Below are 19,071 nucleotides of genomic sequence, written 5' to 3'. Positions count from 1 at the left end.
GACAAGATCAAAACTTATATAACCATAAATTACAATTACAAATGCATATGAATAAATTATAATGGCGTTCAATTCTTAGAAGAAATAAATCTAGATAAAATTTACACAATATAGACTTGAAATCTTCATATGATTTAAACAATGATGTCTAATAAATAATGAATTTAAATATCAACATTCTCAACCTTTTAAGGTCCAAATGGGTTTGTTACAGGCATATTTTACTTTGGGAAACCCAGTGAGCTCATTAAGGCTACCTTAGTAACATGTGACAAGGGGTAAACGACGTAATGTCTGTGCACTTATCACTGGACATCAATCACATTCCTACTTTTTTGAACCCAAAGGCCTAAAGCCCTTGCTTTTGGGTACTAAATTCTATTAAGGATCATTTAAATTCAATAGTCGATTATTCTTTTTTATTGATTTTCAATGCATTGATGGATAGAATCATCATTTATAACCATCTTATATAAATTTCTTAAAATACTCTTTCTCAAATTTTAATTTTACACAATTTATTCTCTCGGATTGTTTGATTTAAAAATTAAAATTTAATTAATAACATTTTAATCAAATTTTATATATTCAAATTTTAAAGAATATACATTAATAATGTTATCAATTGAGTTTTAATTTTCAATCCAAATAAAGAGAGAATTAAATTTTAAAAATAAATGTAAAAAGGATATAACATTTGGGTGCATAATTAAACCCACATCATAAGAACACATTTCCCCTTTTTTTTTTCAATCTGCTAATATATTTGTTGTTATAATTTACCCATAGGAAATTATTAAGAGATTTAACATAATTACATGAAATTAGAACCTCGGAAAATTTTAATTAATTCTTATCATTAACTTTAAAACTTAACATAAAAATTGAGACTTAATTCGATTGATATCATTATTATTGTAACGATAAAAATTTAAATTTAATTAAATCCATATTATCTTCCGATTTAAAATGAATGAGTAATGAATAAAGGTAAATATTTGTATAAAAAAACATTATAGGATTTAATATTTAGGCTTTTAAAATTTTATTTAACATCGAGCAGCAAAAAGCAACATCTTTAGGGCATAAGAATAGATGAGTTGCTGTTATCCAAGAAAAGAACAGATGACTTATTTAATTCAATGAATGTATACCAAATGAATTAAAAAGCATGGCAGGAAGAACATTCACAACAAAATGAATCTATACCATGTTGTGCTGTTGATAAGTTGAAGGGAGCAAATTGTGCAAAGCCTCCTCCACTTCCAATAATAATTAGTATGATTCTCACACGTTTCATGCTGATTTAATTATTTGTTTGTATCAAATTATAATATTAAAATTTGGAAGGTAAAATATACTTGAAGTAAGGTTTTCATAATCTAATCGGTGGTCAAACCGATCAGATCATTGATTTTATAGTTTCGATTAAATAAATCATTAAAAATTATAAAAAAAATTTAGTTTAATCGATTTTTAGCTAGGTTTAATTGGTCCATATTGATTTATCAGTCAATCGGTTTGATGCCTCTCTCCAGGCCGATACCCGGTCAGTCCGATCCGGTTCAAACAACTTTGACTCTAAGTCTCTACACACTTTATACATTTGAAATTTAGTCTTCTTGATTTTATTTTGAAGTCTCTAAGTCCCTCTGCTTTTTGGATTTAAACACTGTTTTCAAAATATATATCACAACATAATATTTTAATTGAAAAGTTAACAATATTAACTATTTGAATTAATTAATAACATTATGAAAACATAAAGAGCAAATAATGTTATAAATTAAAGTATAAAGATTAAATCTCAATTTTAAGTATTTTAAAAGGATCAAAATTAAAATTAACTATTTTATAAAAAAATTAAAAATGATAAGTGTGTATCACGTAGGGGTGAAGTTAGAGGAGGTTGGGGCCTCGACCCCCTAAAATGAAAAAAATTAGATTTTTTAAAATTTTAAATCAATAAAAGTAAAATTACATTTTAACTCCCTTAAAAATATAAAAATTTGATTTAATATTCTAAAAATTATAATAATATAAACTATTAAAATCATATTTTTACTATCATAAAAATTACAATTTAATTTTAGTCTTAAATATTTTTTTCCTAATTTCGGCCCTGGTACCGCGTGTTCCGGAGGAAAGTCCAAAGGACCGACCTTCCTTGTATATAGATAAAGAAAAACTTGTGTTGCTTTAGCAGATACCCAATAACCATGTGATTATAGGCACAAAAAACTAATATATTACTAAGAATAATATTCATGTGCAGTTCACCCTAATTAGGATCATTAAAACTAGTTTTAAACATGATTTGTGCATGGGATGTATGCTAATTAATTATATTTGTTTTGTAGGAAAATAGCATGATAAGATCACCTATGGGCTTATAATTAAAATAAAATACATACATGTAAAAATAATAAAATTCCTTGCAAAAACATTATAAAAGTGGTTGCTATTTTTTTTTTACATGTATGTAAATCATGAAATTTAAGACTATAAAGCTTTCATTTTCACATATCAAAAAAAATAATAATAATTATATCAAATCGGAAATTATTTAACGAAATAGGTGGGAAATTCGATAGTAATTTCTATACAAACTATGGAAGTCATCTCAAGTCTAATCAATTATAATTGAACCGAACAAGAAAGTCTCTATTTTATTATATAACAAAAAGTACATTAAAATAATTCAATAATTAATTGAGTCTTAAATTTAAAACAACACTCAATTGAAAGCACATTTAATTGATCAGTTGAGCCTTCAGTTATATTTAAACAATTAATTAAATTTTTATCCTTTAATATTATTAACTTTTGTTAACTTCGTCACGTGACACGTCAATATTGTGTCACATGACGAAATCTAATAAATTATTTTAAATTTTTAAAATTATTAAAATTATAAAAATAAAAAAATATTATTTTTAAATATTTAAAGATTAGAATTTATAATTTATTAATTTTTTAAAAAATTAAAAACTATAAAATTCAAAAAAAAAGAAACCCTCTCCCTGACCCTTATAAATTTGACTATCCATGTATAAATATTGATAAATATTTTACTTTTATTTTTTATGTAAGATTACAAAATAAATGGATTTAAACCTCAAATAAAAAATAAAGTTAATAATAAAAATTTAAGACAATGAATATTAAATTTAATGTAATTTTATATTTGAATATTTGTAATTTAAAAAGTTAAGTAGTTAATATTTTATTGCCTTTAATAATTTTTTATTAAAATATATAAGGAGTATTTGGTCATGTTATGATTTTAATGAAATATGGTTAGAATATGATTGTCGGAAAACTTACTTTACAAGTTTAGTATTCGTTGAAAGGTATTAATTAAGATAAGGGTTATTTTGTCTTAATATTTTTAACTTTTTAATCTGCATGAGAAAATAACTTTTCTAGATTTTATCATGAAAATCACTTTGTTATGTCTATGGGAAAGTTAGATTTCACGAAAAATAAATAAAATGTGACATATCAAATGTTGAAATCACATTCTAATTAATTAAACTTTTAGGAAAGTGACTATTTTTCATCATACCGACGCTACGATAACATAAATAATAAGAAATGTAAAAGATAATCAATTTGGATTTACTATTATTTTAAAATTAACAATAAATTAAACAAAGCAGACTACATTATTAAATAGCACGTGATATAATTTAAGGTATTCACGTGTAAAAAAATTAGACTCTCTGCATAGTATTGTTTTTTTAGGGGCTTCGATTTTAAATAGCCTTAAAGTATGATTTGTCCCTTAAAGTTGGCCTAGATTGGTACTTAAATTTGCATTTTGTTAACATGTTCAGTCCAATGGCATTAATGATCTTGAAAATTTGTTTGACATGTGGTAGAATTAGAAAGTGCCATTTAGCACTTTTAGCCATCGAGAAAGTGACACATGGCTTCCTTGTTAATATATATATAAATTACGAAAATAAAGAAATAAAAAAATCCTGGAAAAATGGTTTTTAAGAAATTATAAAAATAAAATTTTAGTTAAATTCTTAGAATAAATTCAAAAGAAAAATCTAAGGAATTGAAAATTTGTAGTTAAACTTTGTAAAATTACAATAAAATATAAAGAATTAATATATGTACATAAACTCTAGAAAATTGCAATTATTTTAAAATTATTTTTTAAAAAAAATATATATATATATATATTGAAAAATAAAAATTTAAAATTCAAAAAATTGAAATATAGTTAAATTAAGAAAATAAAATAAATATATATTATAAAAATAATTTTTAAAAAATTAAAATATATATAAATTTTAAAAAGTTCTTAAATTTTTGGTAAACTTGATTACCACCAACCAATTGGTCAACACCGGTAAACATCGATCAATGGCTAATTAAAGTCAACAATAACTTTACAAAATATTTAATTATTTTTATTTATAAATTATTTTTACAATTTTTTTGAATTTCTAGCATTTATATATATTTAATTTCAATAAATATGAATGTCATGTGTTGCATTCCAATTGACTAAAAGTGCTGCATGACAAATTCTAATCAAACTTTTTAACGCCATTGAATTGTACCAAGTGACATAATAGAATTTTAAATACCAAATTATACCAATTGAGATATTAAAGTAGAAAAAAAATATTGGTTAAGGGAAAATAATGCTTTAAACCTTAAAATATTTTATACAGCATATCAAACCAGAGACATCTATTTATTCTAACGTAATACCTTTAATTAAGTTGTTATTATAAATATTTAAAAAATTTAAACAAATGACAAATATTATATAAGGTATTTACGTCTTTTAATTGTTTACATAGACAAAAAAAAAAAAACCTACTTATTTCAACCTTTGAAAGCACGTGCATCAATCATTACTTCAAAAGAACGTTGTATATTTAATTTAAAAGAGAAGTTTTTTTAAATATTTTTATTCACATAATCTATTTATATATTTATGAAATAATTAAGAGAGTTATAAATTTAATAAAAGAAGTAGTGCATGCATTAAAATTATATATACACACACATGTTAGCAATGTCACTAATCCATCAACTTCAACCACGTCTGCGCTTAATGAGATCTTCATTTTCACAGTTTCATGAGAGAGAGATGAAAATGGCTTTTTTTGCAAACATGCATGCCTTTTGCATTGTTACATTAACAGATTAGCCATGGATTTATTCCAAAGGACGGTCCAAAATATTTTGATTCTATCACCCAAAATTTGAAATTGGAGTCTGCGCTTTTCATTTCTAGAAATTTCGCTTCAAAATAAGATTACAAATGTCTTCTCAAAGTCACGTACATGGGGTTTTGTTGGGTGTAGAAAGTAGACAAGTCTTGAAATTTGGTTTACTTTCAATGTAAAATTTCATTTATGAAATCATTGGACAATTTTACAAACTCTAAATGATGTCATCAAGATTTTTTTTTTTTCATTTGTACTGAACTTGACAATTAAATAAAACTACTTATGTACCATCGTATTTTAAAAGATTAAGTCACGACATAGTTGAAAATCTTTTTTTATCTTTGATGTGCAATTTAATCTCATGCTTAGGAGTTTCATTTTTTGGATGAACAGTTTAAACTTATACTATTAGAAGCTTCATTTTTTGGATGAATAATTTAAGCTCATGCTTAGGAGTATAATTTTTTTTTTGGATGAACAGTTTAGGTTCATACTTAGGAGCATTATTTTGAATTAACAGTTTAAGCTCATGGTTTCATAATTTGGGCTGAACAATTTAAGCTCATGCTTAGGAGAACTACAACAATTTAATCTCATGTTTGGGAGCATCATTTTATTTTGGATGAACAATTTAAATTTATGTTTAGGAGCCATATGACAGTTTAAGTTCGTTGGTAGGAGCATTACTTTTTTTGTTGGTATATTTGACAAGCAACTGGAGTTCAATTGTTATCATTTTAATATTCTAGAAGCAAACAATTACTCTAGTACTTTGAAAATCCACCATTTTACTTGTAATTGGAGCCAATTTAATAGAATCAAAAGGGTTGAATTTTATGGTTCTATCCATCACATTGGATTGCAAAACCATGCATTGTGGTTGATGTTCCTCTTCTTCAAACTTGATTTTCCCTTTGTGATAAAATTACATGATTTTCTCATTCAACAAAAAGCAATTCCTGAGAGGATGGCTACACAAGATTGGCTTCTTCAAGTCGCTTTATTTTTGGCAACCAAATTGACTTGGCTTCAAAAAATTCTTCAAACATATGTAGAACATCTACATCAAGGAAATAATATTTCTTTCCTGCCTTTCCTTAAATGTGAATTTTGTTGTACCATTGACATGAGTAGAAATTGGTTTCACATTCGTAATCATAACTATAAAGTGATCAATATATTCATTATCAATTCAAATTTTTCTCCTTTTATTTGGTTAAAAGGTTCTTAATTCGCAGTAGTTATCATATATAATTTCATGTCATGAGCTTGAGCGGCTAATCCTTCAAATGATTTTAGCCTGATATCTTGGAGAATGCATTGCAAGCCCCAATTCATGCCTTGTATGCACATGTTGATTGGAAAAGGCTCTTGCAATTTCTCTTTAGAATTTAGATTTTAATTCCTCCAACGATGGATTTAATCGGTGATTCACTCGTCTTTCCATAGTCTTGAGCATGTGTACTCGATTATGCAGATAATGTGACAAGTGTTGTAAAATTGATTGAGAAAATTTTGTTCAAAAGTTTTTTAGCTCTCAATTGCTTTAGGCTTAAGATCAATGTAGTAATTGAAGATATTTAATTTTAATGATTGTACAAACTGTTTCATCATAAGATCTCTATCAATGCTAACGCTATTGTAAGTTTCCACAAAATGTGTTGACATGAACTTCCTTTTTTATCTAACTGTTGGAACTCCATAGGAGGATAATTTTCAAGTATCTTCAAATAATTAATCTTCTAAGTGTATGGCTTTATATGTATGTACGAAGGCGAAGCAACAATTTAAACTTTAATCTTTGATGACCTTCTGGAATTAATCTAAAGAAACATTTTGAAGTCTTTCTTTAAGTTGTCATCAATATTCTTTAATTAATTTAATTTAATTAAAATAAATAATAATAACACATAATTATTTCTATTTTGATTCACATCTATAAAATAATATATACTTTTAATAATTTCATTATAGGATTTTATAATATCTGCTTTTTTTTTACATGATATTTAGAATTACCTATAACCCTTTCCCAACCCATAATTAGGAGGGTAATGTGCTTCAACACACTCGAACCCGTATATTTCTATATTGACAACAATACCTGTGATAATTGAGCTAAGACTTAAATAGTAAGATAATATATATCTTAAATATACTTTATTGTTATTTTTTTAATAAAAGAAAGAATTTTGAAGCTCTAGAGACGAACATATGGAGTTAAAAAAAAAGCATGCCAAAATCCAGAATATTTATTCCTTACTTACAAACCCAGCAACAGCTATGACCATTTGAACGTAAAAGAAGAAAGCAATAAATGCCCTTTTTTTTTTGCATTCCAAGAATAATGCTTTTCTTAGTATGTCGACTTCATATGGAAAGGCAAACTAGGCATGCATGCAATTTTCTTTACATATTTCACTTTTGTATACATTAATATGCACATTTTCTTAGAATGTAGTATGTTGATTAGTATGATTAGAATCTAAATCACATTTAAGATAGTGAACACTCTTAATCATCAGTTCATCATATAAAATTTAAATTTATTTTTCTATATTTTTCTTTTGTATCTCACTGTAATTTGAAGCAAATTAAATTAAATGAGCATTTATGTCAGGTATAAGATGATTTAATGCATCCATTACTTTGCCTATTTTGTTTAAGCCAACATTAAGAAGATAAATGGGTCGTACATCTTATTAGGGCACAAGGGACAATCTTCTTGCAATAACTTCTTCCTCTTTTTTAGATATCTAGCTATGAATTGTAGACCATAACTAAAAATAGATATTGGAATTTGGGTTTATTTCAAATTAAGTGAATATGATAGTTATTGTGGGATGGTATAATATACTTCCTTTATAATTCAATTTGATTTAATTTGATTCCAGTTTTTCATATTGATTTTTTATATTTATTTTGATAAAAGTGCTTTGTTATATAACGATAGAGTATTATTTAATTGAAGCTTGAAAGACTTTTTTTATTAATATTTTTAGAAAAGAAAATTTTAAATAAATAAAAATATTCAATAATTTTTATATGTTTTTTAAAAATATTTTTAAATAAAACTTTTAACTTATTTTCACCATGTTAAATATAATATATTTATTTTTACATTATAAAATAAATAAATAAAAATATTTGATTCGAATAGATTTGATTCGTTGAATTTCATAAATTATTGGAACACTTTTATTCGAGATGATTTCTCTATTTTAACATTAATACCCACTGCATATAAATGGTATTTAACAAATGAAACACTTGAGGAATTGAAATGAAGATCTGAATACCAATTCTTTCCCATTTTACTGGTGGTTCAACCGATGCATAAAACTTGGAAAAAAGGAGAAAAATCTAATGGCTTTTTTTTAGTCACACAACACTATATATCTAAAAAGGAAGTAAGTAGAGGCACCTTTTTCATTGGCAAAAGTAGTAAGCATAAACCATGCCAAAGTTGACAAATCATAAAGCAGGCAATTCTTATGGACATGAAACATCATCTCATGAAGATGAATTAGGGACCACTTCACTTTGAAACGATAATTCTTATGAATGGAATTGTCTTAGTCTCCAAAACTAAGGACCCCCCCCAAAACCAAATTGTGTTCCTAAATCACTTTGTTTTCATAGAAAAGGGGGGAAATAATTAATATCTAGATAATCCTCCAATGAAGTTTTTTTTTTTTTTTTTGAAAGTTTCAACTTAAAAACAAGAACCACAAACGATTCAATCACTTAAGCTTTGGGCACAAAGAAAGATGCCAAACAGATAATAATAAGGTTAAAAGTTTCTGCAAATTAAAACATAATATTCCCACTCAAAAGAGGAAAATAAATATATATGTGTAACCTTGCATTGAACTGGCATATCCCAAATTAAGCCTTTGCAGGTTAAATAAACTTGTTCTTACCGTTGAACAAAGTGTAGCAATATGTATATATATGTATTTCAGTATTTATATATGCCACCTCTAAACTACTTTATCTACTGCCATTTTCATCATTTGATGAGAGCTCTAATGAACCCCACCAACATATCGATTTTGACCTTTTTTTATCTTCTTTTGCTTTGCTATCCGGCCAAATCATGAAGCAATTGTGCCCCCATCAAGTTCCTGTAAGGCAAATGTTGTCCCTCGTTGTCTAAAAGTGAGTACTGAACTGGCTGACAATCTTCTATGTGGTCTCTAGGGTAAAAAAGTGACGTTTGTGTTGCGGGCGAGAAAGCTAAGCTCACGCCACTCCCACCATGTTGTTGCAACCCTAATGTCAATGACACACCTCCTCCACCATTGAAGCTTTGATTAGCGTTATGATAAGGTACCCCACCACCCGCCGTGTGATCACCGTAGGAAGCGAAGTCCAGTTCCATGGCAGTGGCACCATAGGTTCCGAAACTTTGTTGTTGATGATGATGATGATGATGATGCAAGTGCTGGTTTTCAAGGGTTTTGGTACCACTTTTCCCATCGTTTTTTTCCGGGTTAGTAGTGATAATGGAAGATAGACACTCCGAGTCAACTCGAACGAGCTGGTCCGGGGTGGGTTTCTGATCAGCCAGTGGAATATTTAACCGGCCATTATTGTTATTATCATCACCACCATCAGTACCTCCATTATCTGAGGAATCCATGTTGTTTTCGTGCTCCTTTGTTTCTTCCAAGTACATTTCCTCCACCATTGGTTTCCATAGCCTCACCCTGGCATTGATGAACCAATTCGATACCTATAATATTTTTGTATGATACAGATTCAATAACTGCATATGATTATAATAAGCTTAAGATCCCAAGAAGATATGGTCCATTGAGGATATAAATAAAATATAGAAAGGGATGTGGACATGCCTGGCTTCTTGAGAGGCCGGTTTGGCGGGCTAAGATATGTTTATCAACATCGCTAGGGTACCTGAAAAAGTTTTTTTATTCATGAAAATACAGAGTTAGTACGTATTTGAAACATTTGCCGCCATGGATGAACTTATGGGGTAACTTGTTTGTGGGGGAAACATGGGTCCTACATGTGTGTGTATATATATTTATACTAACAGAATCAAATCCATATGATAAAAATAACATAGAGAAGCTGACTAAAACAAATCTATAAGGGAAGCGAAAGAAATGCTAAATGATTGAACATGTGAGAATCTGAATGGTGATGGGTAGAAACTAACAAAGACTGTGCATTGCTTTTGCAAGCAAAAAAATGATTTAAACCTGCAGTACTGTAAAACGACTGCAAGAGTTTTTTGTTTTGTTTTTTACTTTGTAGAAAACGTTGGTTCTTTCACAAAATCTACTTTGTATTTTACGTATAAAAAGAGTGTATGATGAGAGAAATTTACGGATGAAGGAAATGTTCAAACAGCCAAGCTCGAAGAACTGAAACAGATCTTTCTGGTAAGCCTCTTTGGGGTCTCCACGGATGACTCTCCATCATGCTCATCTGTTGAAATGCCCTTTGTTGCCTTAAAGCTTGGTCGAGTATCCTTAGCCTTGGTGTTTCGCCTTTCGTTGTGCCTGGTGCAACCGTGTCTTTTTCTCCCATGGCTTTCCTTGTAGCTTGAATCTGACTCGCAATCCCGTCTCTTAAGCATCTAAAATGTCTTGACATGGCTTTAGAGGCTAAAGCTGAATACACTGATGCTGCCCCAGTACCAGCCACTGCTTCGAACGATGATACTACGGCTTTCATTTGATCACAGTAGATCTTATATCTTCTATCCACCTAACAAGAGAAAGAGAGGAAAGGGATAGGAGAGAAAATGATGAGTTGAAATTTTATGTTTCGTACATGTAATATATATAGGCAGATGAAAAACATACGCTGACATGAAATAAAAAAGATAAGGAATAGAAAGTAAAATGAAAAGCAAGAATTGTCACGATGTGGGCATTTATGGGGAGGTCCCATGATGCTGAATTAGTTCTCCTTCAAATCAACCACAAAGTAAAAATTTCTTTGAGGATCTGAAAGTTGAAAACGTAATACACATATGACATACCTCTTCCAGCATTGAAAGCATCTTGGTTTTTCTTCTCTGTAACTCAGTGAAATCGAGGGAATATAGTGATTGCTTCCTTGAAGAGCTAGCTCCTCCATCATCATCATCCCACTGTTTGGTGGTCTTTTGGGTTTGCTTTTGCTTTGATGTATCCAATTGCTTTGCTCCCAAGCTGCAAAATTCATTCAAAAGTTCTTGAGCAGCATTCAAGTACCTGGAACCCCTTATTTGGAACTGAGCTTGATGTTGTTGAACAATTGCCGGCTTCCCAAAGAACCCATCTCTTGAACTTGAACCAATAAACCTCATATCATCTGGCTGGTCATCATGGTTACTATGGCTTGTTTGTCTTAGTTCAAAAGACTGTAACCCGATACTAGTAGGATTACTTGATGAAAGAGAGAGTGAAAGACCTTGACTTGGTCTCTCGTTCCCTTCACAAGGGAACACACACCTAAAAGAAGAATCATCAACAAGCAACCTGTTTTCTTGCCATGGAGCTGATTCAGGTCCAACTATTAGATTCCCAGTACTGGTTTCAGATATCCCAGTTGTGAACTCAGGTTTGTGGAATTCATGTTGATAGAAATCAGTGGTTGACTCATTGATTGGCTTGGAAGAAGAAGAAGAAGGGCCTGCTGCTCCTGGGTTGTTTCCATGTTTGTTGGAGAACCCTTTCCACATGATCATGTTGTTGGTGTCACCTTGTTGTTGATGTAGGTTCTTGGCAAACCCTATCATCTCCATGCCTGTTGTTAAGTTGAAGATCTCTGGGTTGGATTCAAAGCCTTGGATCTGATTCACCAGATGGGTTTGCATGGTTGAGTTACCAGATGAAACATCTGAGTAGCAAAATCCAGTGGATGACACAATATTCCTTGATTTATCTTCACACGATTCTCTAGCCATGAAAACCAGTTTTTCTTTCTCTTCTTTTAATCTTCTTTTTGGTCCTTTGTGTATACTTGTCTTGCCCACCAGCTTCTGAGATACTGATCAAAAGTTGATGCTGATTCTGCAACTAATAATTCCATCAAGATTCACTCCAAGAATAAAGGGAAGCCATAAAAACCCAACAATTAAAAGCTCTCAGAGTTAACTGGGTGAAGCAAAGATCAGTGTTTGTAAAACAAAATAAAAAATTTATGAGACTTTTTTTAAAAAAAAGTACCCTTTTGATCATACAGAAGATAAACAAAAAGAGAAAACTTTGGTTTTTCATTTCTTTTCTTCTTTTAGACCAAACTTAATGTAAGAGAGATAAAAGGGAGACCTTACCAGTTATAGGAACAAGTTGAAACTAATATGTTGTTAAAGAATCAACAAGAATAAAGACTTTTTCTTAGTGGAAGGATTGATGATGAAGCACAAGAACAAAGAAAGAGCTGATGATGATGGTGATGAGAAGAGGTAATTGCCAAAGAGCTGCTCATCTCAAACTTTGTTGTGTTAAAAGGCCAACATGGTCTGCCATGAAAATACAAACCTAGGAAGAAAGATCATAGAAATATATATGTGTGTATATATATATTGTTTAGAAATGGAAGCTCAGATATAGAGGTGATGATGACCCTTCCATATAGCCATTATCATAGTTTCTCATTTATCTCATATATTCTTAATTCTCTTTCTCTTTACCTCTTTCTTCCCTCTGCTTTATCTCTCTCTAGCTCAAGTGGGTCAATGCATTATGGATGTAAAAAAATACATCCAAAATAGACATCCTACTATGAAAAATAAAAAAATAAAAAAAAATAAAATAAACTGCCCCTCAATTATTTCATAACCAACAAATAAAATATACTTTGTAATCATGAATAAAGAAATACACTTAAAAAATACTATTGGTGAAAATTTTTAACCTTAAAGCCGCCACATGACCTCTTCATTTTCATCTTTTAACAAAACCCATAGTTCTAAATCCCAATGAAAGAATTAATTGCAGGAAAAACTTTAATGCAAATGGAGACCCTCGTAGGGGGCAGGAATCCCAGAAAAAAAATTAATAATTCCTTTAAGTAGAGTTAAATCCAGAGTTTTTGTAGGCTTCCTTTTATGGGGGAGGGTGGGGTGCAGCTGTTGTGAACCAACATACATTTTGATTATATTTTTAAAAAATGTTAATTTTTAATATGTAAAATAATAATTTTGTTCCTTGAAAAAACTGGGTTCCCATTTTGGATTGGAGTGGATGGTGTTAAATGGAGCACTTGAAATGTGGAAAAATGTTCCCAAAATAAGGTAGCTATGGAGTGTAAAAGAGGGAGAGAAGAGGTGTGGTCCAAATGTTTGCACCAATTCAATTCTAATTCTAATTAATGGCTCTATTAATGTACAGTCCATTGCCAATGGAATGGGACCGCATCTTTTTCATTTTTTTCTCCTTATTTTCCTTGTTTTTTTTTTATTTGTGATGAAAATTATGTATGCTTCAATCCACGCGCACCGCCCTCACCACCTTTCAACATTTCCATTTTTCATACTCCATTTAATGTCTAAACTATATAATAACCGGTTTTAATTTAAATTTTTATTTAAATTTATAAAAATAGCGTTTTATGTTCAAACTTTATTTTTTAATATTTTATAAAATAAAATACTCTTAAATTAATATTTGTTATTTAAGTAAATATACATTTTGGTATCTAAGCTTGATTTCACAGTTCAAATTGATACTTAAGTTTTTTTTATTTAATTAGATACTTAAATTTGGATTTAGAGTTCGATGTTGTACCTAAAGTTTATTTTGGTCTAATTAGGTACTCGAGCTTGACTTCTTGGTTCAACTCGATACTTGAACTTGGCTTTTTGGTCTAATTTAGTACTCAATTTTTTGGACCAATTTGAACTATGAAACCAAGTTCATTAACCACAAGATCAAGTACTTGAAATTAACTTTTTGGTCCAAATTAATACTTAGCTATTCGAACCAAATTGTACTATATATCCAAGTTTCAGGTATCAAATTGAACAAAAAAAATGAAGTTCAAGTACCTAATTGGATAAAAAATGTTTAGGTATCAAATTGAACATTGAGGCCAAGTTTAGGTACCTAATTGGACCCAAAAAAACCTTAAGTGCCGATTTGAATTTTAAAGCCAAGTTCAAGTATCAAAATGTACAATTACACTTATTATTTTATAAAATAATGGGTTTTAATAATGTAGCAATTGAACTAATGTCACCACTGTTAATAATAGTATAGATACATTTTTCTAGAGTTGTTATTTCTTTAAAAAAATTAGAATTTTATAGTTTATTAATTTACAAAAATAATGAGTTTAAATAAAATCGCAATTGAATTAATCTCATGACTCGTGAGTTCTAATAATAATATATATATTTTCTAGAGTCGTTATTTAAACAAAAATTAGAGTTTTAGAGGAGTTTTTTTCTTAGGTTTTCGTATTATTTTTTTATAATCATAATCATACGTGCTCATATTTATTTTATGGTCGAAATTTAATGTTATTTGGATCAAAGGTGATAATTACATAAAATATGTCAACAAGGTAAACTTTAGAATTTGAATTTATTCTAAATACCTTAAAAAATCCACTTTCACTACTTCTAATCACTTGTTAAAATATATTTACATTATTTGAATATTTTCTACAATACAATATATTTACTCAATTAACCACAAATTTCTTAAATGACAAGCAATAATATTCAAAATGTTTCATTTTCTGTCATTAATCTATTAATAATTAATTTTGAAGTAGCTCCAAGCCTACAACCAACATGTAAAAAATCGCATAATTTTCTTATTTAATAAAAAAAGGCCATCGGCAATATATGCTTGACATTGAATTTGTATTGAAATTGGCACACCCTATCACGTTTTTTACATCAACTTTCATTTGTCCATTTTTACGAAGAAAAACGGTGTTTTATATGCAAATACTTAAAGGAAAAAATAATAAAAAAATAGAGGTTTAATTAAGAAAATTGAATTAAAAAAAATTAAGGGGTTAACGAGAATCCACCTCCGTTTAAAAGTCAATTCCCCATTTCTTAAGTATGGAAGTCAATACGGCATATATAGACAACAAACTGTAGCTATTATAGCCAAAAATAAAGGCTTAAGAGGGTATTAGCGCCAAGCAATGAAAGGAAAGGAAAAAGCACGCGCGGGAGAATGAGAATGGGAAAAGTGCAAAGCACAGAAGGAGAGCAAAGAGCTTTAGTCCGTTAAAAGCAGGTGGTCCTACGAGCAAGCTTTCTCCGCCGCTTGCCTACTTTAACCCTTACCCTAAAACCCCCCACCCGCCTACCCCAATGCCCGCGTCATCCTTTCTTGTTAACCCCCCCCCCCGGTGCACGATAGCAACTACCCCAAGCCTCACTCGCTCACTCACTCACTATCTGACTTCATCACACTTTGTCACTTCCCACTTCCCAACAGTAATAAAAAACAACTTTATCTTCCTTTGCATTACGTAACTTTCATTAGATCTTCACCCTTTAATAAACATTTACATTACATGACAAGATTTTCTTTTTTACTATTATATTTCTTTTTACACTGCACAAAGCAAATAAAAAATGCGTACGAATGATTGAAGTAGGAGCCCAGAAAAGACGGGGGTGAAGGGGAATAGAGTTTGATTATAGCCCAAAGGCAGAATAAAAGAAAGGAGTTTATAAAAAAGATAACCTGCGAGAGACTGTGTGTACATCTGAGCCAGACCACACTTTTGAGATTGGTTCCTTTTCTTTTTGAAACTCGTTTAAAACCCTAAGGTCTTCATAGGGTGGTCCTTTTGACCCTTTTCCCAACAAATAATCTTGGACCATCCTACCTAGCCTACTACACACCATACCTAAATGTGAATTCAGTATATGTGTGTGTGTGTGTACTTTTATAGGGTTTTCAGTGGCTGGTTGGCTGGCAGCCTGACCACTGTGCCTACACTGGGTTGTCTGATCATATCATCCCATGCATGCCCATGGTTTTTTACTTTATATTAATTTATTATTTTTCTTCTGTTATATTCTTCTTCTGTTGTACTCTTTGGAACTGGACCTAGCTATAATCATCAAACAAGGAGAGTGTTGTTAAAGGAGAGAATCATAACATTGCAGGTTTAATTATTGTTAGGGGCCAGTTGCTTGGTAAATGGTATGGGGGGTGTCAGTGTCATTATATAGGTGAAATGGTGTTTGATTTATATTTGCACTTGATCAACAGCATGTACTTTTGCTACAAAGACTGTGCTTAGGGTATATGGGGTTCTCTTTATTTCCATTAGTACATATCGAGCTCTTCTACCTTCGCTTCGACCCCGTCGATTATCATGCTCATAATTGAAAAGTGTGTTAGTCTGCATTCTTTCTTGGTATAATTTTATGATGGAACCAAAGATATATTCTACTTTGAAAACGATACAAACTTTATGCTTTAAATTTCTAAGTTAAATTCTGCAATCTTTCTTGGTATAATAATAATAATATTATGAGCACAGTACGTTTTCAGACCAAAACATTCGGTTTATGTAACTTGCATAATAAAAACACTCAAAAGAAATAATAATAATAATAATAAAATTGGTCGGAGACAAACCCAACATTCGAATTATGAACAAAAAAGACTAGGTCTTATAGGAGCTGTTTGTGAAGCTATTTATGTGTTGTTGACTGATAACTGATATCAATAATGATGTGATTTTTATTAATAATTGTACCATATATTAAAATTAACTATATAGCTTAAAGGGTTTAGGGTCCTTTAAACTAATGTTCTTTTCAGTACATATTCACTTGGGAGAGGAATATGAAGCCGACAATGGTCAAATCTTGTAGCAGTAACATTGGGCAATGGGCTAATGCTCAATGGTACAGTAATTTAATACCTTGTAATGGTAGGGTCATCGACTCCACCTTCGAAATCTGATCCCAACAGTCCCCACAAATGCAATAAAATAATGCTAATTTAATAATATTTCATGAAGGAAAGAAAATTTTAGGGCAACCTAATATATATTTTTTTTTTGTTTGTATTGATTGGAACAAATTCGTTCCTACCTTACACTTGGTTTGAACAATTTTAATTTTTAAAGCTAGTTGGTATTGCTAAAAAAAGTAGTATATATCATATAATTATTTTTAATAATTCTTTTGTTATTACTACTTTATCAATTTGTATAGTCTATTTATGACCTGAAATATCATTTTGATACACTATGAATTTGGGAGTGAGAAGTGTGAACTCTTTCATGCTTTCAAAACTAAATTAATATCTTTATTCCTTTTTATCTTTTATTCCCACTTTTGTGGGAGAAATTCCAATTTGTCACAACAACTGTGTTCTTATAGAAGAGCACAAATAGACCCACGTGAAAAAAATTTGTTCTTTGGTGGTCCAACTTATAAGCTTATATTTATGAAATTAATTCAAGTTCAATTTTTTTTGAATAATTTTATAATTTTTACCACTTTAAAAGAAAAGTGGTTTCATGTCATTGCTATAGCCTTTGATTACTTCTAAACAAGCTAGTCATCCATCAAAACCATAACGGTTTTTATCAAGTTCATGTAAAAGGGAAAAGAAAAACTTGTTCTAAACATGAAAGTGAAAATGAAAGGTGGAATTGATACATCAATCCAAAAATTAATCTTTTCTATGTTTTAGATTTAGAAACACTTACCCAAAAATGACTTTTCCATTTATTAGATAAAAAATTCTTCACATTCAAGTTAATAATTTTTGTAAGAAAAATCTTTTTATTTACGTGAAAGACCATTTTAAGCATTTTTCATATTCCCTTTGTAGTGGGCCAAATTTTCCCGGTCCAAATAAACAAAAAAAAAACCCATAAACATTGAATATAAATATTAACAGTCCAAAGTCCAAATAATTACAATAGTCCATGGTCCAATGACCAATCAAAGCCCAATTACAAGACCAAGACTTAAACCTTATAACAGTCTATTAACAGGCTTTGACCCAATTTAAAACACTAATACCTAGACCCAATAACTAATGCCCCACAACCAATACCCAATCCCCAAATTAACCCGGGACCCAAAACCACATTGGCCCAAATGGCCCAAAATTTTAGAACCCTAGGGTTCTCCTTCACTTCTTACCGCAACCAGTAGCCAAACCCCATTTCCCCACGTCGCCCACCTCCGTACCTCTCTCAAGACATTTCTCTCAGACTGCAAGCACAAGATGACCTGCCCGTGTGCCTCACGCCAAGGGACAGCGCATGTCCTCTGCACCTGTACCTGCGAAAAGACACAAAAGACAACAACGAGAATGGCAGCCAATAGGAAATTATTTTGTATTTTTTCTTTTTGGTTTTTCTTTCCGGCTATAAAGCCAACGATTCAATCTTTGTAATGACTACTGACAAATACACCAAAGAAATATACACAATACATATGCAATATATTGCTTGAAAATCAAAGAGCCATTTTTCGAGAAGGTGATCTTTGTTCTTTGGTTCCATTCATTATTTCCTCTGTTTTTATTATTGTTTTTTCATTTTACATTCAAAAAAGAAAGAAAAAAGAGACTTACCTTGAGTGTGGGCCGCGGATTCCTTTTTGCTCTGTCAAAATCGGGGTTTGAAGGGAACCCGATGGCCGAAAGAAATCGTGTTTTGAAGGCTGAGGGCATCAGTCGCCATGCTTTGCGGCGGGCAGGTCTCTTTGAGGGAGGAAACGCAGATTGCGGTTGAATAAGGGAAATGAGGCTAGGGTTCCAGCTGAATGGGCTAAAATAAGCCTTTATATAGGACCTTAAACGGCACCGTTTTAGGTCTTGTCCAAGGGCCCAAATACGGTGTCGTTTTATAAGACTCGACCCGACCCATTCGTCCACCCTATGATCCGCGCGTTCTGGCG

The 19,071-nt window shown here is 30.5% G+C and overlaps 1 protein-coding gene and 1 long non-coding RNA gene across 3 annotated transcripts in view; both read right to left on the bottom strand.

Moving 5' to 3' along the window:
- The window catches only part of LOC128285357 (uncharacterized), a 73,750-nt gene that overhangs the window by 44,523 nt on the left and 10,156 nt on the right, over nt 1-19,071 (bottom strand). The window lies entirely within an intron of this gene.
- Nucleotides 9,002-13,264, bottom strand: LOC108450511 (homeobox protein BEL1 homolog). Of its 2 annotated transcripts, none has more exons than XM_017748170.2 (5): nt 12,496-13,264; nt 11,218-12,238; nt 10,558-10,940; nt 10,061-10,121; nt 9,002-9,939 (listed from the first exon to the last, which is right to left on the bottom strand). In XM_017748170.2, exons 2-5 carry the CDS (start codon nt 12,124-12,126, stop codon nt 9,286-9,288), a joined length of 2,007 nt encoding a protein of 668 aa, XP_017603659.1. In that variant the 5' UTR covers nt 12,127-12,238; nt 12,496-13,264; the 3' UTR covers nt 9,002-9,285. The 2 variants fall into 2 exon arrangements, with proteins under 2 accessions (XP_017603659.1, XP_017603660.1); XM_017748171.2 differs by having other exon boundaries at nt 11,218-12,232; nt 12,496-13,263.

Source organism: Gossypium arboreum, chromosome 12 (assembly GCF_025698485.1).
Source record: "Gossypium arboreum isolate Shixiya-1 chromosome 12, ASM2569848v2, whole genome shotgun sequence".
NCBI lineage: Eukaryota > Viridiplantae > Streptophyta > Magnoliopsida > Malvales > Malvaceae > Gossypium > Gossypium arboreum.
Note: the sequence above shows the minus strand (reverse complement) of the source record. Positions and strands in the feature narration are given on the sequence as shown.

Coding starts and splice junctions, on each gene's coding strand:
- LOC108450511 (XM_017748170.2), bottom strand. CDS start 12,126: ATGGCTAGAGAATCGTGTGAAGATAAATCAAGGAATATTGTGTCATCC. Junction 10,941..11,217: donor TGCTTTCAATGCTGGAAGAG/GTATGTCATATG, acceptor TTCTCTTGTTAG/GTGGATAGAAGATATAAGAT. Junction 9,940..10,060: donor CCGGCCTCTCAAGAAGCCAG/GCATGTCCACAT, acceptor AAAATATTATAG/GTATCGAATTGGTTCATCAA.